This window comes from Salvelinus fontinalis, chromosome 23 (assembly GCF_029448725.1).
Source record: "Salvelinus fontinalis isolate EN_2023a chromosome 23, ASM2944872v1, whole genome shotgun sequence".
NCBI classification, from domain to species: domain Eukaryota; kingdom Metazoa; phylum Chordata; class Actinopteri; order Salmoniformes; family Salmonidae; genus Salvelinus; species Salvelinus fontinalis.
This window is the reverse complement of record NC_074687.1, coordinates 2,954,674-2,978,670: the sequence shown is the minus strand read 5'-3', so window position 1 is coordinate 2,978,670 and position 23,997 is coordinate 2,954,674. Positions and strand designations below refer to the sequence as shown.

Sequence of the window (23,997 nt, the reverse complement as noted above, 5' to 3'; positions counted from 1 at the left end):
ACTGGTGTGCACACAGGCAACTATCTGTAGACAAGATCCCACAAACACAAAGGGGAATTGGCTGCCTAAATATGATCCCCAATCAGAGACATCGATAAACAGCTGTCTCTGATTGGGAAGCATACCAGGCCAACATAAACCATTAATCACCTAGATGACCCACCCTAGTCACTATCACGCCCCAACCAACATAGAGAATAAACAGCTCTCTATGGTCAGGGCGTGACACTTGCGCTCTAGCCAATAGCTCGCAAATACAGTGCGGGTAGGTTACCTATTATGAGATTATTTGTATTTGTTAAACGGCAGCCAGGCATCGATCATCACGTCACCAGAATAAGACCCTAGATATTTATTGGAATGGAGCATAATGCTCATCACCTTGCACATTCACCAGCCTGTGAAATTCATCATCATTTATTTAGTCTGTATCCTAATAAAGTTAATGCTTCCTGAGTCGTAGTGGGAGGACCACACAGCATATCATCGTGTGACTCCAAGTTTACTTCAATATGATGGTTATTATATATAAATATTCCGAGCATAAATGCGTTTCTACCGCCATTTCTTGCATAATTAATTTTACGACACAAAAACATCCCACCATGTCGAACTGAACAAATTGTCCTTCCGCATTTATAAAAATGTACCAGCATTTCATGTTTCCATTAGCCCAGTCGTGACTTTTTTCATGCGTCAGGTAATTCATCTGCATGAAATGGTTGGATGGAAGAGTGGTTACTAAGTGTAATGGATTCACTCTCCAGAACAGTACTGCTGGCCATTGTAGGCGTATATTAATAATGATATATTTAATATAAATAGACATGCACTCATAATTGCGCGGGATGAATGAGTGACGAATTTCCGACCCAGGGTGGTCCAATTAAAAATCATTCCTTCCTCCCTCACCCCTTGCCCTGCAAGTGTATACTTGTCAGACGTCATGAAACGTCATCAGAAGTGTCCACTTAATTTGAGGGCTGAGAGAATAGGGTGTGTCTTTTAAGTGTTTGGACCGCAACCGTGACTGGCATCACACTCCAGTACAGTAGGTGGCGTTGTATGCACCTAAAACTTGGATGCGATCCGCCAACCAAATCCCAAAGAAGAAGAAGAAAACGGAAGACTACAAGGAAGTATATTTACAGTCGCGATAACAACAAATTGCCATGCAATGTAGCGTACTGCTATTATAGTTTATTTTCAGGTGAACATTAAAAACAGGATTGTCATTTGGCAGGCATATTTGATAAAGGCTTCAGCTCAACTCATGGAAGCAGTCGTTTTGTTGGCCATTGTTGTGGGGCTAGCAATCTTTTCTGAAGACGCAGGTAGGCTAATACCGATACCCCCATGCAAGAGGGTAACGTTACACTGTTACTCATTGTCCGTGCATAAAAAGGATTACGTGGGTATCAGAGTCCTATTGTAGCAGCTGATCTCGTGATGAGTTGATTTATTGGATTATCCCAAAATGCAATCCACTAGGCTATAATATCTCTGAGTTGATTGTGTGATATTTGACTAATCAGCCAATGATTCATCTATAACATAATAACGAGCTGCATATTTTGATATTATAATGCAATTTCAAATGTTAGAGATATTGCGAATATTTCATATAACATAGCCCTTATTCTTTTTCATGAGGCAGTTTTGAATATGTGCTTTAGGCTATGCCACACCACAGGAGGCTGCTGAGAGGAGAACGGCTCATAATAATGACCGGGAACAGAGCGAATGGAATGGCATCAAACACATGGAAACCATGTGTTTTCTATTTGATATTATTCCACTCCAGCCATTACCACGAGCCCGTCCTCCCCAGTTAAGGTGTCATCAACCTCCCATGAATAGGGCTATTGATTAGGATAGTCAAGGCCTTTTCCTAGCACAGGTAGGCATAGCTTAAAGAAGCATGACATAGCTTAAAGAAGCATGATACTTTATTTAGCCTCCAACCCATATTGCAGTTGTATGGCATTGGGATTTCAATTTTCTAACGACCACTGGTTTCCTCAATGATGAACAGTGCTTTCGGAAAGTATTCAGACCCCTTGACTTTTTCCACATTTTGTTAAGTTAAAGCCTTATTCTAAAATGGATTCAATATTTATATTTTCTCAGCAATCTACACACAATACCCCATAATGACAAAACAAAAACATGTTTTTAGACATTTTTGCAAATTTATTACAAATTAAAAACAGGAATACCTTATTTAAATAAGTATTCAGACCCTTTGCTATGCGACTCGAAATTGAGCTCAGGTGCATCCTGTTTCAATTGATGGCCTTGAGATGTTTCTACAACTTGATTGGAGTCCACCTGTGGTAAATTCAATTGATTGGACATGATTTGGAAAGGCACCTAACGACTCTCAGACCATAAGAAACATGGTCTCTGGTCTGATGAAACCAAGACGTGTGGAGTAAACCTGGCACCATCCCTACGGTAAAGCATGGTGATGGCAGCATCATGCTGTGGGGATGTTTTTCAGCGGCAGGGACTGGGAGACCAGTCAGGATTGAGGCAAAGATGAACCGAGCAAAGTACAGAAAGCTCTTTGATGAAAACCTGCTCCAGAGGGCTCAGAACCTCAGACTGGGGCGAAGGTTCACCTTCCAACAGGACAACGACCCTAAGTACACAGCTAAGACAACGCAGGAGTGGCTTCGGGACAAGTCTCTGAATGTCCTTGAGTGGCTCGGACTTGTACCCGATCTAACATCTCTGGAGAGACCTGAAAATAGCTGTGCAGCAACGCTCCCCTTCCAACCTGACAGAGCTTGAGGATCTGCAGAGAAGAATGAGAGAAACTCCCCAAATATAGGTGTACCAAGCTTTTAGCGTCATACCCAAGAATACTCAAGGCTATAATCGCTGTCAGAGCTGCTTCAAAAAAGTACTGAGTACAGGATCTGAATACTTATGTAAATGTGATATTTATATTGTTAAAAAATATATATATATTTTTTTAAGTGCAAACATTTCTAAAAAACAGTTTTTGCTTTGTCATTATGGGGTATTGTGTGTAAACTGAGGGGGGGGGGTGATTTAATCAAGTTCAGAATAAGGCTGTAATGTAACAAAGTGGAAAAAGTAAAGGGGTCTGAATACTTTCCAAAGGCACTATATCTGGACACTGATAGCCTACCTGCCGGAGGAATGAGATTTGAATCAAATGAAATTAGCTTTCAATCAACTGCTTTCAATGTAAAGAAATGAGTTGGAGCTCAGCTGCATAGCCTAATTCAAAAATAGATGTAGCTTCTGACTGGTTAAGCATGTCCCTTCCGTTTCCTCTTCTCTTCCCTCTAGGATCATGTCATCCAAGGAGGGGGGGGGAGGCGAAACTGCTGAATCCGGGGCTATGGCAACACAGAGTTCAATGGCTGTCAATAATGGCAGGGACAACAACCAGAAGAACCATCATGATGAAGTAGGGAGGTTGCACGCGGAACCAAGCAACGAAACAGGCAGTACAGCAGACACCAGCACAGCAGCCAAGAACTTGGCTTTGCTCAAAGCCCACTCCCTGGATGTGAATTTTGAGGTTGGCGAGGAGTATGACGTCATAGAGACCATCGGCACAGGGGCCTATGGCGTCGTGTCCTCCGCCAGGAGGCGGGACAATGGTGAGAGGCTGCTTTGAAGTTTTGGGTTGTGACTGAAAACAATACTAATTGTCATACTTGCTTGCTCCATCCATGTTATATCAAATCTTAGCAAACTCGTTGTAGGAGCAGGTCCAATCGAGGGAGGACCTTGGATCCTCTCCTCCCATTGGCTTCTGGGTGCTTGGGCTTAGGGGCCTGGGCCCTCCACTTTTCTTATAGGCCTACCTTGAAATATTGTCAGCCCAATTTAAAAAATAAATGTTTCTCGATTGAAATTATCCATCCAAAATAATCAATTAAGGGAACATTTCAAAATGTTTGTACTTCATAACCTCCAGCACCACACCAACGTATGTGAAAACAGCATGTTTCTAGTAGGGCTGGGAATTTCCAGAAAGCTCATGATATGGCCTCCCGGGTGGCGCAGTGGTCTAGGGCACTGCATCGCAGCGCTATGCTGCCCCACCAGAGTCTCTGGGTTCGCGCCCAGGCTCTGTCGCAGCCGGCCGCGACCAGGAGGTCCGTGGGGCGACGCACAATTGGCCTAGCGTCGTCTGGGTTAGGGAGGGTTTGGCCGGTAGGGATATCCTTGTCTCATCGCGCTCCAGCGACTCCTGTGGCGGGCTGGGTGCAGTGCGCGCTAACCAAGGGGGCCGGATGCACGGTGTTTCCTCCGACACATTAGTGCGGCTGGCTTCCGGGTTGGAGGCGCGCTGTGTTAAGAAGCAGTGCGGCTTGGTTGGGTTGTGCTTCGGAGGACGCATGGCTTTCGACCTTTGTCTCTCCCGAGCCCGTACGGGAGTTGTAGCGATGAGACAAGATAGCAATTACTAGCGATTGGATACCACAAAAATTGGGGAGAAAAGGGGGTAAAATAAAAAAAATTAAAAAGAAAGCTCATGATACGATATTACCATGATACTTATGGATATTATCACTATGCATTTGTGTTGTGATTCGATAGTGTGATTTTATTGCGATTCGATGTTCCAAACGTAACATACAATGACCATATGTCTGCTGCAGAGGAACAAGAGAGAGCCATAAGATGAGTTTTGATCGGTCATGGAAATAAAATTGATGAATACAAATTGGCTCCCTCTTAAAAATAAGTAGAACAAGCTGTGAAGGAAAATAGTGTCGTTTTGGTGCAGGTACAGCAAACTAGCTAAAAAATAATATTGCGACATTGTCAAAACGATACGATATATGTAACTGTATCGATTCTCCATACCAATAATGGCTCCCGAGTGGCGCAGTGGTCTAAGACACTGCATCTCAGTGCTTGAGGCGTCACTACAGACACCCTGGTTCGATTCCAGGCTGTATCACAACCGGCCGTGATTGGGAGTCCCACAGGGTGGCGCACAATTGGTCCAGCGTCGTCCGGGTTTGGCCGGGGTAGGCTGTCATTGTAAATAAGAATTTGTTCTTAACTGACTTGCCTTGTTAAATAAAGGTAAAAAATATATAATATACACTGCTCAAAAAAATAAAGGGAACACTTAAACAACACAATGTAACTCCAAGTCAATCACACTTCTGTGAAATCAAACTGTCCACTTAGGAAGCAACACTGATTGACAATACATTTCACATGCTGTTGTGCAAATGGAATAGACAAAAGGTGGAAATTATAGGCAATTAGCAAGACACCCCCCAATAAAGGAGTGGTTCTGCAGGTGGTGACCACAGACCACTTCTCAGTTCCTATGCTTCCTGGCTGATGTTTTGGTCACTTTTGAATGCTGGCGGTGCTTTCACTCTAGTGGTAGCATGAGACGGAGGCTACAACCCACACAAGTGGCTCAGGTAGTGCAGTTCATCCAGGATGGCACATCAATGCGAGCTGTGGCAAAAAGGTTTGCTGTGTCTGTCAGCGTAGTGTCCAGAGCATGGAGGCGCTACCAGGAGACAGGCCAGTACATCAGGAGACGTGGAGGAGGCCGTGGGAGGGCAACAACCCAGCAGCAGGACCGCTACCTCCGCCTTTGTGCAAGGAGGTGCACTACCAGAGCCCTGCAAAATAATCTCCAGCAGGCCACAAATGTGCATGTGTCAGCATATGGTCTCACAAGGGGTCTGAGGATCTCATCTCGGTACCTAATGGCAGTCAGGCTACCTCTGGCGAGCACATGGAGGGCTGTGCGGCCCCACAAAGAAATGCCACCCCACACCATGACTGACCCACCGCCAAACCGGTCATGCTGGAGGATGTTGCAGGCAGCAGAACGTTCTCCACGGCGTCTCCAGACTCTGTCACGTCTGTCACATGTGCTCAGTGTGAACCTGCTTTCATCTGTGAAGAGCACAGGGCGCCAGTGGCGAATTTGCCAATCTTTGTGTTCTCTGGCAAATGCCAAACGTCCTGCACGCTGTTGGGCATTAAGCACAACCCCCACCTGTGGACGTCGGGCCCTCATACCACCCTCATGGAGTCTGTTTCTGACCGTTTGAGCAGACACGTGCACATTTGTGGCCTGCTGGAGGTCATTTTGCAAGGCTCTGGTAGTGCACCTCCTTGCACAAAGGCGGAGGTAGCGGTCCTGCTGCTGGGTTGTTGCCCTCCTACGGCCTCCTCCACGTCTCCTGATGTACTGGCCTGTCTCCTGGTAGCGCCTCCATGCTCTGGACACTACGCTGACAGACACAGCAAACCTTTTTGCCACAGCTCGCATTGATGTGCCATCCTGGATGAACTGCACTACCTGAGCCACTTGTGTGGGTTGTAGACTCCGTCTCATGCTACCACTAGAGTGAGAGCACCGCCAGCATTCAAAAGTGACCAAAACATCAGCCAGGAAGCATAGGAACTGAGAAGTGGTCTGCGGTCACCACCTGCAGAATCACTCCTTTATTGGGGGGGTGTCTTGCTAATTGCCTATAATTTCCACCTTTTGTCGATTCCATTTGCACAACAGCATGTGAAATGCATTGTCAATCAGTGTTGCTTCCTAAGTGGACAGTTTGATTTCACAGAAGTGTGATTGACTTGGAGTTACATTGTGTTGTTTAAGTGTTCCCTTTATTTTTTTGAGCAGTGTATATATATATCAAGTGTTTGTGGATGATGTCATCTGAAACACTTATCTTCCACTATCATTTTTACTATAAAACATAGAAACGTGCCATTTTCACATATGATGAAGTTTAAAAATGTAAATGTCCCTTTAAGGGCCTGTGTACGATAAGTCTAACAATTAACTATAAATCGATGGCAAACATAGTTGAGTGTTTAATGTTATACACCTGTCAATCAACTAACTGATCACCTCATTTAACACATTCTACTGCTCGCTGTATAATGTGTTTACAGACCATTCAGTGCCTTCATGGTGAGTTTATTGTCATAGTGACAAATGCAAATAATACTAAAATGTACATGTAATGAAGCATAGTATAGAAACGTGTATTTAAATGTGCCGGCTAAACAGTGTTGTAACATCAGCATGTCAAAGTTAATCATTGCATGCCAAGTGATTTTCATTTTTGGAATGGTTGTGAAGTCATTTGGATCTTATTGTTCACTGTGCTTATCCCTCTGCCTGTCCTGTGCGTTTGCAATGCGTTCGTGCAACAATGTATCAATTCAACATCACCAGCCAATGTGATCACACCATCGCCCGCTCTCTCTCTCCTCCCAAACTTTTCCCAGCAATTTATTTCATACATTGTCTTTGCATTATCCTACAGGGGATGTGTTTAAGATATTTTGCAAAATCTTTATAAAATAGTATGTAGGCCTACTCCAGCGAATTTTCCTGTCATGAAAAAAATCCGATGACAGGTGTAGCATGCTGTCCTCTCCCCACAGCACGCTGGGGACTGATTTATGTTTTTAATTAATGACAAAAAAATTACCATTCCTACATCACAATGCAATGAATAATTGTGTTATTATTTACAAGGGAGTACAGAACTTTGGTCGAGGCTTGAACCTAAACGGATAGTGAAAAGGCATTTGAATATCCACTCAAAAAGCCCAGTGTTTTCGAATGCATGTTTCCTTCTAAAATAACTGCATCTAGCCTTTACCTGATTTGGCAACCATTTGGGGCAGTTAATGGTCTACTCTCGACAGTTTACAAAGTCCATCAAGGCACATTCAGGCCAGTCATAGGTTATATTTTGTCAGGATGTATCAGAATTAACAGATGCCATATGGGCTTCTCTAGCCAATCAGACTCAAACATCCAGCGGCATAGCTAGTTGATGATTAATTGACAATACGGTAAAACAATTCAACCAACCTTAACTTGGCGATTTACTTCCTTGATTTGGAAGGCACCTGTGTCTTATAAACGCCTGTTTCAAGTTGCAGGTGGAACCCCAAAAAACGGAATATTCAGAAAAATATTAAATCCGCTTTTTGCACTAAATTCCCTTTCCATTTTAGCTGCTAGACATCTCGCATTTCCCAACATCTTTGCTGGAACTAGTCATTTTTAAGCGACATGGCCGCGGCCAATAGAAGTAGAGGAAAGAGCGCCACCCAGTCCAACCCAAACACCACTTCCGAGAGGCCATTTCTCCCTAGATACAAAAAGTGGACTTAATATATTTCTGAATATTTCCTGGTTATCGGAGTTCCACCTGCAACCGGAAACAGGTGTTTATAAGACACTGATTGGTAACCAGTTTATAATAGCAATAAGGCACCTCAGGTTTGTGGTACATGGCCAATATAATAGTGATAATCAACTCGGGGCGTTCTCTGGAAAATAATGCAGCTCCATGGAAGGTTAGTTCCACTCCGCTAGCACGTCATGGAACACATTTCCCACGTCGTTCATTATTTTCAAGAGAACGCATAGCCCCTCGTTGATTATCCCGTACTCACTCTAGAACCCTTTTAAGGAAGATGTCCATACAGGGATCTAACTAGAGTCACGGCTTCTCCTGATTCTGAGATGCGCTGCCTGTCTTGGGTCATCATTCTCCCGAGTGTGCGCCACTATTTGATGTGTTGGGGGGGGGGGGGGGGGGGGGTGTATTTTGTCTGTAATAAAGTCATTTTGTGGGGAAAAACTCATTCTGATTGGCTGTGCCTGACTACGCAGTGGGTGGACCTGGCTCCCAAGTAGATGGGTCTATGCCCTCCCAGGCCCCCCCATGTCTGTGCCCCTGTCCAGTCATGTGAAATCCATAGATTAGGGCCTAATGAATTTATTTAAATTGACTGATTTCCTTCTCAGTAACAAAATCTTTGAAATTGTTGCATGTTGCGTTTTATTTTTGTTCAGTATATATTTTTTCATCTGGGTAACTTATCTACAGGTCAACAAGTGGCAATTAAGAAGATTCCCAATGCTTTTGAGGTGGTGCAAAACGCTAAGCGTACATTACGAGAGCTGAAGATTCTCAAGCATTTCAAACATGACAACATTATCGCCATCAAAGACATCCTCCAGCCTAGCCTCCCTCACTTCAAGTCTGTGTAAGTGACTCTTATTCTTCATTAGATATCTGGATGCTCCTTATTTGAAAGTAATTTTTTGTTGTTGTAGAGTTGAGAAAAAAATGTTTACTTACAAATGACTCGATACAACAAAGCGTTCATTTCTCCGTCTTTTCTGTTTTGTCCTCGTCTCTCCTCCTTTTCCAGATATGTGGTTCTGGACCTGATGGAGAGTGATCTCCACCAGATCATCCACTCCCGGCAGCCGCTGACTCCAGAGCACACACGTTACTTCCTGTACCAGCTCCTCCGCGGTCTCAAGTACGTGCACTCGGCCAATGTCATCCACCGCGACCTCAAGCCCTCCAACCTGCTGGTCAACGAGAACTGCGAGCTGAAGATCGGTGACTTTGGCATGGCCCGGGGCCTTAGCTCACACCCCGAGGAGTCCCACTCCTTCATGACCGAGTACGTGGCCACACGCTGGTACCGCGCCCCTGAACTAATGCTCTCGCTGCACCACTACAGCCTGGCCATCGACCTGTGGTCTGTGGGCTGCATCTTTGCCGAGATGCTGGGCCGCAAGCAGCTGTTTCCCGGGAAGCACTATGTCCACCAGCTGCAGCTTATCCTGTCTGTGTTGGGCACACCACCAGAGGGTGTGATCGGGGCCATCGGGGCCGATCGGGTGCGCTCCTACGTGCGGAGCCTGCCGTCGCACGCACCTGTGCCCTTGACCAAGTTGTACCCGCAGGCCGAGCCTGCTGCCCTGGACCTGCTGGCCACCATGCTGCGCTTCGATCCTCGCGAGCGGATTGATGTGAGCCAGGCACTGGAGCACCCCTACCTGTCCAAGTACCACGACCAGGACGATGAGCCCATCTGCGTGCCCGCCTTCGACTTTGAGTTCGACAAGGCGCCCATGAGCCGGGAGCAGATCAAAGAGTCCATCCTAGTGGAGATCCAGGACTTCCACCGGCGGAAGCAGAACAACCGGCAGAGGATCCAGTTCAGGCCCTTACAGAGGCAGGGTGGTGGTGACCAACGGTCTGCTCAAACCTCCACCGTCAACCTGACCAATAACTCATTGGCTTCCATGTCACGACCGACACAGGTATCACCGATGCAGCCGCAACCAGTGTCAAAGAGTCAAGCCAATCAGCATCATATAACAACAGGAGGGAACCAAACTTTCGCCAATCAGCTGCCGTCCTTTAGTAAACAGGCCCCACCCCTTTTAGAGGTGACCCCATCCCAACGTCTGACCCACACGTTGCCTCTCCTGACCCAGACAGAGAGTTGCCAGGACGTGGATATGCCCAGCGCCAACTCGGACAGCGGGCAGCCTGAGATCATAGACCTGATCACGCCAGTCTCTTCCCAGGGCACCTCACCGTCTGAAGCTCTGAGGGAAAGCTCGAAGGTGGAGGAGCTAGTACCCACCAGCCAGGGGGGACCTCTGACCCAAGTCACCCAGAGTCAGCCAATGTCTCAGGGCCAGGCTGCGTCTTCCGTGTCCTCCACTTTAGCGCACGACACCATGGCCCCTCTGCCCAACTCTGTGCCTTCTCTCATGCTCTCCCAGGCCCAAGCTCAGTCACTTTCGCAGTCCCTCACTCAGTCCTTGTCCAAGGGGGCGAGGGGAACAGCGGGGGCAGGGGAAGGGACCAGGAAAGATGGAGCCATTTCGGAGGACACCAAAGCAGCGCTCAAGGAGGCCTTGCGGAAGTCGGCTCTCAGAAACAAAGCCAGAGGTAAATTGTACATGTCTACACTTTTAAGTCTCCTCCTCTTAAAAAGGGCTGACGAGCTTGTGTCTTACTGTGTTACTTTTAAAGGACTAGTTCAGTATGGGCATTTTAAACATGGAAACTGGTGAACATTGACTTTTGTGTTTTGGTTAGAAACCACAGCAGTCTCTCCTTGTCCATTGACTACTTTCAATGTAAGAAAACAAATATATATATATATATTGTCTGCACTACCCTTTAACAAGAATATTTCTGTGTTCTCTCTTCAGATGGAGGTCCTACAGCGCTGAGCATGGATACAGGTGGAGCAGGTCTGACATGCTCACTAACTTCCTCCCTCTCTCTTCCGGAGCTACGGCGGCCCGTCACAGCCCAGGAGCGCCAAAGAGAAAGGGAGGAGAAGAGGAGGAGGAGGCAGGAGCGAGCTAAGGAGCGGGAGAGGAAGATGAAAGAGAAGGAGAGAAGAGAAGGGGACTCATTGGGTGGGGTTCTCCTGAGCGACAACGACAAGAGCTTATTGGAACGCTGGAAGAGGATGATGGACAGCCGTGCAGACAAATCACAGACCCCCGATGTCGACGCAGCCAAAACTAAGGGCAGCAAAGTAAGTTCCCACGTCAGCGGGAAGTCGAGCGAAAAGACCCAGGAGGCAATGGCTGTAAACCACACCAAATCGGATAAGGATGCAGGGGAGATTCAGACTCACAAACAGACGGTACCCCAAATAGAGCCCAATCTGTCAGGCATGTTCCAGCCACTAAATACCCAGGGCTCACTGCCTTTCTCTCTGGGCCAGACAAAGGGAGAGGAGATGGGCCGTGTGGCTGCGAGTGGAGGGATGGACATGGTGGATGGAGCCTCCTGTGGCTTAGCTAAAAACAACACGCTAAAACCAACGCAGGGTGAGTACGAAGGGCCAAGGATCTTCAACTGTCTGGGGAATTGGGTCGGGCAGCAGGTAGGGGCCGGGACTTCCCAGCAACAGCAGCTACCCCTTAACAGATCACCCCAAGCCTGCCAGACAAGCTTCCCTCAGCCTCAGCCGCACCCCGTGGGGACTTTCTTGACGAAAGCCCCAGCACTACCATCGAGCGAAACTAATGGCAACATGAGAACAGGGGATGGTCAGAACAACATCAACTCTCACCCTAACTCAGTCCCTAGTGGTGCCGGGCCCATGGAGAAGCTGTGCTCGGCTCTGAGAGAGAAGCCCGGGTCCCACACGCAAAGCCCTCTCTGCGGGGCCTTTGGGGCCCTGTCCCTTCCTCAGCCCAGCTTAGGGTTCACAGACACCGGACAGCCGGGGCACGCTGTGGCCCCTGACATCCACACGGTCACACTGCAGCTCTCAAAGTCACAGGTGGGTCTGAGTGGAGGGTCTCTGACCTTCCTTTCTTCCTAATCTCACCCTCTCCTAGAACCCCCTCCCCCTGTTCTATATTTTCTTAACAGTATTGTAGTTGTGTATTTTTCATATTTTTATTCTCGTCAGAATATTGGCCATATTTTGTCTGGTAATCCAAAATTTGTTTGGGGGGAGGGGGTTATAAAAGTAGATTAACTAAACCACTAAATTAGAAAAGCTAGAGGGCGGACTTGGGACAAAATAGTGACAGTCAACTGGGTGGGACTTGGCATGGGTTAAAGGTGTTAATAATACAAATAATATACCTTTTTAATGCCTTATGAGTTAAATTGTCAAACCCTATCAAAACCCCAAATTATAACTGTTTTTACCTCACTTTGTAAACAAAAACAAATTGTAAACGCTGTATAGCTAGAACACATAGAGGGAAAAAAAAGTTTCATTTTGATGTCATGGACCGTGAGTCCTTGCATCCATAGTGTCTATGGAGAAGAACAACATTGACTACCTCATAATCCAAATAGCTCTCCATGACGCTGCCACAGAAGTGATCAATGGCTAAGATAGGAGGTACTACCCTCTAGATTTTCTAACTCTATGGTGTATTTTTATCTATATTTATTAAGTATCCCCATTATCAGCTATTCCTCCTGGGGTCCAACAACATTAAGACAGTTAAATACAGTTGAAAATATTACATGACATTACATTTCATAACACTTTACCCAATGCGTGTATTGTTTTCGCTCAGGCCACTACTCCTCTATCACATATTTAAAATACGATATCCATGTGTATGTGTGTGCAGAGTGTGTGTCTTATGTGTGCCTGTGTCTCTTCACAGTCCCTACTGTTCGATAAGGTATTGTTATGTTTTTAAAATCTGACTCTACTGCTTGCATCAGTTACCTGATGTGGAATAGAGTTCCATGTAGCCATGGCTCTATGTAGTACTGTGCGCCTCCCATAGTCAGCTCTTGACATGGGGATTGTGAAGAGACCTTTAGTGGCATGTCTTTTGGGGTGACGATGGGTGTCTGAGCTGTGTGCTGGTAGTTTAAACAGACAACTCGGTGCATTCAGCCTGTCAACACTTCTTACAAAAAGTGATGGAATGAATCTCTCCTCCACTTTGAGCCACAAAAGATTCCCATGTTTTTAGCTCTGTGTACATTTAAGGGGCCAGCCATGCTGCCCTGTTCTGAGCCAATTGCAATTTTCTGAGGTACCTCTTTGTGGCACATTACCACACAACTGAACAGTAGTCCAGGTGTGACCAAACTATCCTGTAGGACCTGCCTTGTTGATAGTGTTGTTAAAAAGGCGGAGCAGCACTATTATGGACAGACTTCTTAGCTACTCTTGTATCAACATGTTTTGATCATGACAGTTTACAATCCAGGGTTACTCCAAGCAGTTTAGTCACCTCAACTTGCTCAATTTGCACATTATTTATTACAAGATTTAGTTGCGGTTTAGGGTTTAGTGAATGATTTGTCCCAAATACAATGCTTTTAGTTTTAGAAATATTTAGGACTACCTATTCCTTGCCACCCACGCTGAAACTAGCTGCAGCTCTTAAGTGTTGCAGTGATTTCACTCGCTGTAGTAGCTGATGTGTATAGTGTAGAGTCATCCGCATACATAGACACACTGGCTTTACTCAAAGCCAGTGGCATCTCATTAGTAAAGATTGAAAAAAGTAAGGGGCCTCGACAGTTGCCCTGGGAAATTCTTGATTCTACCTGGATTTTGTTGGAGAGGCTTCCATTAAAGAACACCCTCTGTGTTCTATTAGACAAGTAACTCTTTATCCACATTATAGCCGGGGGTGTAAAGCCACAACACATACATTTTTCCATCAGCAGACTATGATGGATAATGTCAAAAGCTGCACTGAAGTCTAACAAAACAGCTCCCACAATCTTTTTATCATACATTGCTCTGAGCCAATTGTCAGTCATTTGCGTAAGTGCCGTGCTTGTTGAATGTCTTTCCCAATAAGTGTGCTGAAAGTCTTGTCAATTTGTTTACAGTAAAATGGCATTGTATCTGGTCAAAACACATTTTTCCAAAGGTTTACTAAAGGTTGGTAACAGGCTGATTGGTCAGCTATTTGAGCCAGTAAAGGGGGCTTTACTATTCTTGGGTAGCAGAATTACTTTTGCTTCCCTCCAGGCCTGAGGGCACACACTTTCAAGTAGGCTTAGATTGAAGATATGGCAAATAGGAGTGGCAATATTGTCAGCTATTATCCTCAGTCATTTTCTATCCAAGTTGTCAGACCCTGGTGGCTTGTCATTGTTGATAGACAATTTTTTCACTTTTCACCACACTCACTTTACGGAATTCAAAATGACGACGCTTGTCTTTCATATTTTGATCAGTTATACTTGGATGTTTAGTGTCAGCGTTTGTTGCTGGCATGTCATATCTAAGTTTGCTAATCTTGCAAATGGAATAAAAAAAATGTAAAAAGTTATTGGCAATCTGATTCACTGAATGATGGAGCCTTTGCCTTTTTGTATAATTTAATTTAAGGTGCTCCAAAGATTTTTTTACTATCATTCTTTGTAATTTTTTTGTTTCATAGTGTAGTTTCTTATTTTTATTCAGTTTAGTCACATGATTTCTCAATTTACGGTACGTTTGCCAATCGGTTGTGCAGCCAGATTTATTTGCCATTCCTTTTGCCTCATCCCTTTCAACCATACAAGTTTTCAATTCCTCATCAATCCACAGGGATTTAAGTTTTTACAGTGCATGCTTATTAGTTACTGGAATAAGCAATTTCATAAGTGTCAAGTGTAGCATCTGGTTGCTCCTCATTACAGACCAACAAATATTCTTTACATCAACAACATAGATGTTCGTGATGCCAGGTTTTAACTTCTCGTTGCCACTCTCAGGTGGAAGATGTGCTGCCTCCGGTGTTCTCTGTCACGCCTAAGGGCAGTGGGGCAGGTTACGGAGTGGGCTTTGACCTGGATGACCTCTTCAACCAGTCTCTCACTGACCTCCAGCACGCAGACCTCAGAGACAGGTGAGTCAAGCTTTACACCTACACCATCATTCCTGGAACAGTGCTGCGAAAGACTGTGAAAATAAATGATCAGCCAGCATAGTACAGTTTCGGGTCGGCACTATAGTGTAAAAGGGTATAGATCTTACTGTGTATTTACAGGTACCCTAACAAGTCGAACACATTTGTGTATCAGTGCGCTATGAAAGCAAATTAATTATGTTTATGTTAAACACAGTTTAAACAAGTATACCCCAGAAACTACTGTAGATGCAAATGTTATACCATACATACATTTGGAGTTGGCGTACTGTCAGTCAAAAACATAATTAGCACCAGCAGGGGAACGTTTATCAAACCCTCACTCTCTTTTCTCCTCCAACAGTTACAATGACTCAGGCCCCCTCTCAGCCTCCCTGCTCTCTGATTGGCTGGAGGTGCACCGCATGACTCCGGCTGACCTGGAATCGCTACAGCAGGAACTACAGCTAGGATCTCCCATGATCCTCTCTGACTCCATCCCCTCTGACACCTGACTCCCTCCTTCTGGAATAACAACCAAGACGCTGGAGGTAGAAATAGCCCCTTACCAGACATCAGGTTGCATTGTCTGCATCCAAGTGCATTCCCCACACAGTGCACTACTGGGAGTAGGTAAATTGCCCCTAAATACTACACAAATAGCCTAGTCCCAGATATGGGACTGCTATACAGGGTATTTCATCCCCTAATGGTACCTTTAGTCCCTATGTAGTGCACTACATTTGACCGGGCCCATAGGGCTCTGGTCAACACTAGACCCATGTGTCCCTACATTTAGAAGTTTCCTAGAAAGGAGGAGTCTGAGCCCTGGGTTATACGCTTTGTAATAGACACTCTAAGGATCATCTATTTATTTGTTTTTCTAGCATTTCCTCATGCAGTGTTCATGGTTCTTTTAATAAAGATCATTGGGTCATAACTTGTATGAATTGCTGCTGTTTTACAATAGGCCCTGAAGGAGAGAAGGTGGTTTGTTAACATAATTGTAGCCTATGCAGGTTATTACACCAGCAGGGGGGGAAATACATTGATGAAATCGCAATTAATACAATCGCAATGACTGGGTCATGTTCATTAGGGGACGCAACGGAAAAGACTTTGCAAAGATTATAACATTTTGTTTTTTCCATTTGTTATAAATCCAGGGAATCCTACCGTTTCAGTCCGCTTTCTTCCATTTGGTCTCTAATGAATACAACCCTGATCAGGAATGATTTATTAGGAACAGGCCAAAACTCATCGTCACTATTAAAGCAACCCTGTTGATTCCTCTCCGCTACCATTCGCTGTCAAAAAGTTGTCATTTTGTGTAATTGGAGAGTTGACAATCGTTCACCACAGTGAATGGGTGTGGACGCATGAACAGAAAATGGAGATTAGCGTTTGGCAGGTAATCATGTTTCAACAAGTTCAGTGCAATGTTGATCATTATACATTTATTAAACATAGGCTGCCACTCAAAAGAAGAAAATTAAAAACAAAGAAATACATAGTTTCAGTAATAATAAATTCCGTATAAGCAGGATAAGAAAAAGTGGGCCTCCGCCCCCAAAGACAACGCAATATCTATTGCACTCCACACTGCCCTCATCCACCTAGATAAGAGGAATACCTATGTGAGAATACTGTTCATTGATTACAGCTCAGCGTTCAACACCATTGTGCCCCCCCTCTAAAACTGGATCTTGGACTTCCCGACAGGCCGACCTCAGGTGGTGTAGGTAGGCAACATCACCTCCGCCATGCTGACCCTCAACACTGGGGCGTGTGCGATTTGTCCCCTCCTGTACTCCCTGTTCACCCACGCACAACACCAAGTTTGGCGGTGACACGACGGTGGTAGGCCTGATTACCAGCGACGATGAGACGGCCTACAGGGAGGTGGTCCGTGACTGGACCAAGTGGGTTCGGAACAACAAGCTCTCAACGTCAGTAAGACCAAGGAGCTGATCGTGGACTACAGGAAACGGGGCGGCAAGCACGCCCCCATCCAGATCGACGGGGCGGCAGTGGAGCGGGTCCAAAGCTGGAAGTGTCCAAATCACCAAACTTAAAATGGCCCACACACATGGCCCACACACATGGCCCACACACATGCACAGTCGTGAAGAAGGTGAAGACAGCGCCTCTTCCCCCTCTCGAGGTTGAAAAGGTTTGGCATGAGCCATTAAAAAGTTCTCCGGCTGTACCATTGAGAACATCTTGACTGGCTGCATCCCTGCCTGTAATGGCAATAGCACCGCCCTCGATCACATGGCGCTACAGAGAGTGGAGCGGACAGCCCAGTACATCACTGGGGCCGGCCGAGCTCCCTGCCATCCAGGACCTCTATATCAGGCGGTGTGAAAGAAAGGCCCGGTTAAATTGTTAAAGACTCCAACCACCCAAGCTATTATTCTATTCCCTCTGCTTCTGCATGGCAAGCGGTACCAGTGTATCAAGTCTGACATGAACAGGCTCCTGAACAGCTTCTATCCCCATGGCATAAGAATAGCTAACATAATGGCTACACGGACTGAGTTGACCTTTTGGATTTGGTTCTTATTTTTGTTTATGCCCTAAACACTACATATACTGATACTGCAGTACACTCACTCCATACTTTGCGCACACACATAATATGCACATACAGTTGAAGTCGGAAGTTGACTAGTTAAATAAAGGTTACAGTGTTAAGTCGAAGTTTACATACACTTAGGTTGGAGTCATTAACTCATTTTTCAACCACTCCACACATTTCTTGTTAACTATAGTTTTGGCCAGTCGGTTAGGACATCTACTTTGTGCATGTAACTTTTGTAACTTTTCCAACAATTCTTTACAGATTATTTCACTTGCAATTCACTGTATAACAATTCCAGTGGGTCAGAAGTTTACATTCACTTTGTAGCCTGTGCCTTTAAACGGCTTGAACATTTTCAGAAAATTATGTTATGTTTTTAAAATGTGTTTAGTGTTTTTTAGTTCTATTTTTGTTTCATCAGACCAGGTGATATTTCTCCAAAAAGTATGATCTTTGTCCCCATGTGCAGTTGCAAAATCATAGTCTGGCTTTTTTATGGCGGTTTTGGAGCAGTGGCTTCTTCCTTGCTGAGCTGCATTTCAGGTTATGTCGATATAGGACTTGTTTTACTATGGATTTAGATACTTTTGTACCTGTTTCCTCCAGCATCTTCACAAGATCCTTTTGCTGCTGTTCTGAGATTGATTTGCACTTTCGCACCAAAGTACGTTCATCTTTAGGAGACAGGAAACGTCTCCTTCCTGAGCCGTATGACGGCTGCGTGGTCCCATGGTGTTTATACTTGCGTACTATTGTTTGTACAGGTGAACGTGGTACATTCAGGCGTTTGGAAATTGCTCCCAAGGATGAACCATACTTGTTGAGGTCTACCATTTTTTTCTGAGGTCTTGGCTGATTTCTTTTGATTTTCCCATGATGTCAAGCAAAGAGGCACTGCGTTTGAAGGTAGGCCTTGAAATACATCCACAGGTACATGTCAATTAGCCTATCAGAAGCTTCTAAAGCCATGACATAATTTTCTGGAATTTTCCAAGCTGTTTAAAGGCACAGTCAACTTAGTGAATGTAAATGTCTGACCCACTGGAATAGTGATACAGTGAATTATAAGGGAAATAATCTGCCTGTTAACAATTTTGGGGAAAATAACTTGTAGCACAAAGTAGATTTTTTTTATTTTTCCGTTATTTTACCAGATAAGTTGACTGAGAACATGTTCTCATTTGCAGCAACGACCTGGGGAATAGTTACAGGGGAGAGGAGGGGGATGAGTGAGCCAATTGTAAACTGGGGATTATTAGGTGACCGTGATGGTTGAGGGACAGATTGGGAATTTAGCCAGGACACCGGGGTTAACACCCCTACTCTTACGATAAGTGCCATGGGATCTTTAATGACCTCAGAGAGTCAGGACACTCGTTTAACGTCCCATCCGAAAGGCGGCACCCTACACAGAGCAGTGTCCCCAATCACTGCCCTGGGGCATTGGGATTTTTGTTTAGACCAGACAAAAGAGTGCCTCCTACTGGCCCTCCAACACCACTTCCAGCAGCATCTGGTCTCCCATCCAGGGATTGACCAGGACCAACCCTGCTTAGCTTCAGAAGCAAGCCAGCAGTGGTATGCAGGGTGGTATGCTGCTGGCATGCCCTAACCGACTTGCCAAAATTATAGTTTGTTAACAAGAAATTTGCGGAGTGGTTGAAACACTTAGGTTGGAGTCATTAAAACTCGTTTATGTAAACTTCGACATTAACTGTACCTTCAGAAGTCACATAATTTAAGTCCACCTGTGTGCAATCTAATTAAGTGTCACATGATCTCAGTATATATAAACCTGTTCTGAAAGGCCCCAGAGTCTGCAACACCACTAAGCAAGGGGCACCACCAAGCAAGTGGCTATATGAGGACCAAGGAGCTCTCCAAAATGGTCAGGGATAAAGTTGTGGAGAAGTACAGATCAGGGTTGGGTAATAAAAAATATCCGAAACTTTGAACATACCACGAAGCACCATTAAATCCTTTATTAAAAAAATTGAAAGAATATGGCACCACAACAAACCTGCCAAGAGAGTGCCGCCCACCAAAACTCACTGACCAGGCAAGGAGGGCATTAATCAGAGAGGCAACAAAGACCAAAAATAACCCTGAAGGAGCTGCAAAGCTCCACAGCCGAGATTGGAGTATGTGTCCATAGGATCACTTTAAGCCGTACACTCCACAGAGCTGGGCTTTACGGAAGAGTGGCCAGAAAAAAGCCATTGCTTAAAGAAAAAAAATAAGCAAACACGTTTAGTGTTCACCAAAAGGCACGTGGGAGACTCCCCAAACATATGGAAGAAAGTAATCTGGTCAGATGAGACTAAAATGTAGCTTTTTGGCCATCAAGGAAAACACTATGTCTGGCGCAATCCCAACACCTCCCATCACCCCGAGAACACCATCCCCACAGTGAAGCATGGTGGTGGCAGCATCATGCTGTGGGAATGTTTTTCATCGGCAGGGACTGAGAAACTGGTCAGAATTGAATGAATAATGGATAGCGCTAACTACAGGGAAATTCTTGAGGGAAACCTGTTTCAGTCTTCCACAGATTTGAGACTGGGACGGAAGTTCCTTCCAGCAGAACAATGACCCAAAGCATACTGCTAAGGCAACACTCGAGTGGTTAAAGGGGAAACATTTAAATGTCTTGGAATGGCCTAGTCAAAGACCAGACCTCAATCCAAATGAGAATCTGTGGTATGACTTAAATATTGCTGTACACCAGCGGAACCCATCCAACTTGGGGCAGTTATGCCTAGAATAATGGGCAAAAATCCCATTGGCTTGATGTGCCAAGCTTATAGAGACATACCCCAAGAGACTTGCAGCTGTAATTGCTGCAAAAGGTGGCTCTACAAAGTATTGAGGGAGGAGGGGGGGGGTGAATAGTTAGAATATAGAATAGGCCTACAAGCCCTCAGTCCAGCCTCTCTCTGCCTATTGCGGACAGTCTGAGCACTGATGGAGGGATTGTGCTTTCCTGGTATAACCCGGGCAGTTGTTGTTGCCATCCTGTACCTGTCCTGCAGGTGTGATGTTCGGATGTACCGATCCTGTGCAGTTGTTGTTACACGTGTTCTGCCACTGCTAGAACGATCAGCTGTCCGTCCTGTCTCCCTGTAGCGCTGTCTTAGGCGTCTCACAGTACGATCATTGCAATTTATTGCCCTGGCCACATCTGCAGTCCCCATGCCTCCTTGCAGCATGCCTAAGGCACGTTCACACAGATGAGCAGGGACCCTGGGCATCTTTCTTTTGGTGTTTTTCAGAGTCAGTAGAAAGGTCTCTATAGCGTCCTAAGTTTTCATAACTGTGACCTTAATTGCCTATCATCTGTAAGCTGTTAGTGTCTTAACGACCGTTCCACAGGTGCATGTTCATTAATTGTTTATGGTTCATTGAACAAGCATGGGAAACAGTGTTTAAACCCTTTACAATGAAGATCTGTGAAGTTATTTGGATTTTTACAAATTATCTTTGAAAGAGGGTCCTGAAAAAGGGACGTTTCTTTTTTTACCGAGTTTAGTATGCTTACTTACTTTATCGTGCTATTTTTATATCTTGTGTTTTTGTTCTACCTTTTTTTTAGTTTTACATTGTTCTTGATTACTGCATTGTTGGGGTTAGAGCTTGCAAAAAAGGCATTTCACTGTACTTGTGCGTGTGACATTAAAAGTCTAAAATATGAAAATATGCCTACCTGATTTAGGGGCGTTTCCTTGGTGTTACAAAAAGGTGTTCCTAGTGTATAAGATTTTATACTGAACAAAAATATGAACACAACATGTAAAATGGTGGTCCTATATTTCATGTGCTGAAATGAAAGCTGACAGGTGTGCATATCAAGAAGCTGATTAAACAGCATGATCATTATCCAGGTGCACCTTGTGCTGGGGACAACAGGCCACTATAAATGTGCAGTTACCACACAACACAATGCCACAGATGTCAGAAGTTGAGGGAGCGTGTAATTGGCATGCTGACTGCAGGAATGTCCACCAGAGCTGTTGCATGTTAATTTCTCTACCATAAGCCGCCTCCAATGTCATTTTATATAATTTGGCAGTACGTCCAGCAAGCCTCACAACTGCAGACCATGTGTAACCACACCAGCCCAGGACCTCCACAACCAGCCTTTCAACTGGGGTATCATCTGAGACTAGCCAGCCGAACAGCCGATGAAACTGTGGGTTTGCATAACCGAAGAATTTTCACACAAACTTTAAGAAATCATCTCAGGGAAGTTAATCTGCGTGCTCGTTGTGCTGACCAGGGTCTTGAGCTGACTGCAGTTCTGCGTCGTAACAGACTACAGTGGGAAAATACTCTCCTTCACTTTCATGCTGGAAAAGTGTGCTCTTCACGGATGAATCCCGGTTTCAACTGTACCGGGCAGATGGCAGACGTGTGGGTGAGCGGTTTGCTGATGTCAACATTGTGAACAGAGTGCCCCGTGGTGGTGGTGGTGGGGTTATGGTATGGGCAGGCATAAGCTATGGACAACAAACACAATTGCACTTTATCGATGGCAATTAGAATGCAAAGATCCTGAGGCCCATTGTTGTGCCATTCATCCACCGCCATCACCTCATGTTTCTGCATGATAATGCACGGCCCCATGTAGCAAGGATCTGTACACAATTCATGGAAGCTGAAAATGTCCCAGTTCTTCCATGGCCTGCATACTCACCAGACACGTCACCCATTGAGAATGTTTGGAATGCTCTGGATCAATGTGTTCCAGTTCCCACCAATATCCAGGAACTTCGCACAGCCATTGAAGAGGAGTGGGACAACATTCCACAGGCCACAATCAACAGCCTGATCATCTCTCTGCGAAGGAGATGTGTCGCGCTGCATGAGGCAAATGGTAGTCACACCAGATACTGACTGGTTCTCTGATCCACGCCCTACTCTTTTTTTAAATCTGTGACCAACAGAGGCATATCTGTATTTCCAGTCATGTGAAATCTATAGACTAGGGCCTAATACATTTATTTGATTGACTGATATGAACTAACTCAGTAAAATCTTTGAAATTGTTGCGTTTATATGTTTGTTCAGTGTATTTAATTTTCTAAACAATACACACATCACACAAGCATCAACCCCTACCCGAACCCACATGCTCAAACCCCCATCTCCAGCATCACTCTCCGCTACATGGCCTCAAACTGCACCATTTTGTTTCTCTCCGTCGCCCAGACTTTCAACATTTAGATAAAATGCTTTACCTTTCCACTGTGTTAACGATGGAGGATGGGTTGACTGCCAGTGTAATTTTTTTCAAGATTGACAAGAAAAGTATCATCCAACCCATCGGGTATCTCACAGCACCCTCATATGCCATGTCTTGAAATATGCAGGCAGAGATTAAAAGTACATTTATATAGTAATACTTCTGACAACCAACTTTCTGACTCCACCCATAACTTTGACTTTATAACATTCCCAGAAGGCATGGATTATTGAGTCATTCCCATTGTTAGTTTTACACTTAGACGTGACTACCGTTGTGCTGTGGAATTTGTGAACTTTGTCTCTTCTCTAATAAATTCTATACATTAGTTTTTAATGGATTAGGCGTATATTTTAGTTTACTGTAATTTAGTTAGTTATATTACCTCCTTCTGCCAATATCAGTTATTTTTCTTGTTTCCAATAGTTTACACACGTCTAGGAGACAATCCACTTCAGCCCGGAAGTGGTAGGCCACACAAGCTCACAGAATTGGACCGCCGAGTGCTGAAGCGCGTAAAAAAAATGATGTCCTTGGTTGCAACACTCACTACCGAGGTCCAAACTGCCTCTGGAAGCAACGTCAGCACAATAACTGTTTGTCGGGAGCTTCATGAAATGGGTTTCCATGGCCGAGCAGCCACACACAGCCCTAAGATCACCATGCGCGATGCCAAGCGTCGGCTGGAGTGGTGTAAAGTTCGCCGCCATTGGACTCTGGAGCAGTGGAAACGCATTCTCTGGAGTGATGAATCACGCTTCACCATCTGGCAGTCCGACGGACAAATCTGGGCTTGGCGGATGCCAGGATAACGCTACCTGCCCCAATGCATAGTGCCAACTGTAAAGTTTGGTGGAGGAGGAATAATGGTCTGGGGCTGTTTTTCATGGTTCGGGCTAGGCCACTAGTTCCAGTGAAGGGAAATCTTAATGCTACAGCATACAATGACAACCTAGACAACTCTGTGCTTTCAACTGTGGCAATAGTTTG

The 23,997-nt window shown here is 45.1% G+C and overlaps 1 protein-coding gene across 2 annotated transcripts; it reads left to right on the top strand.

Annotated features, from left to right (window-relative positions):
• Window positions 1–1,093: 1,093 nt before the first annotated feature.
• Window positions 1,094–21,459, top strand: mapk7 (mitogen-activated protein kinase 7). 2 transcript variants are annotated; one of them, XM_055877580.1, is made up of 7 exons: window positions 1,094–1,334; window positions 3,325–3,641; window positions 8,901–9,060; window positions 9,229–10,775; window positions 11,042–12,132; window positions 15,048–15,181; window positions 15,546–21,459. In XM_055877580.1, the coding sequence occupies exons 2-7, from the start codon at window positions 3,329–3,331 to the stop codon at window positions 15,694–15,696; spliced, it is 3,396 nt and encodes a 1,131-aa protein (XP_055733555.1). In that variant the 5' UTR covers window positions 1,094–1,334; window positions 3,325–3,328; the 3' UTR covers window positions 15,697–21,459. The 2 variants fall into 2 exon arrangements, with proteins under 2 accessions (XP_055733555.1, XP_055733556.1); XM_055877581.1 differs by having other exon boundaries at window positions 1,097–1,210.
• The last annotated feature ends 2,538 nt before the right edge of the window (window positions 21,460–23,997 follow it).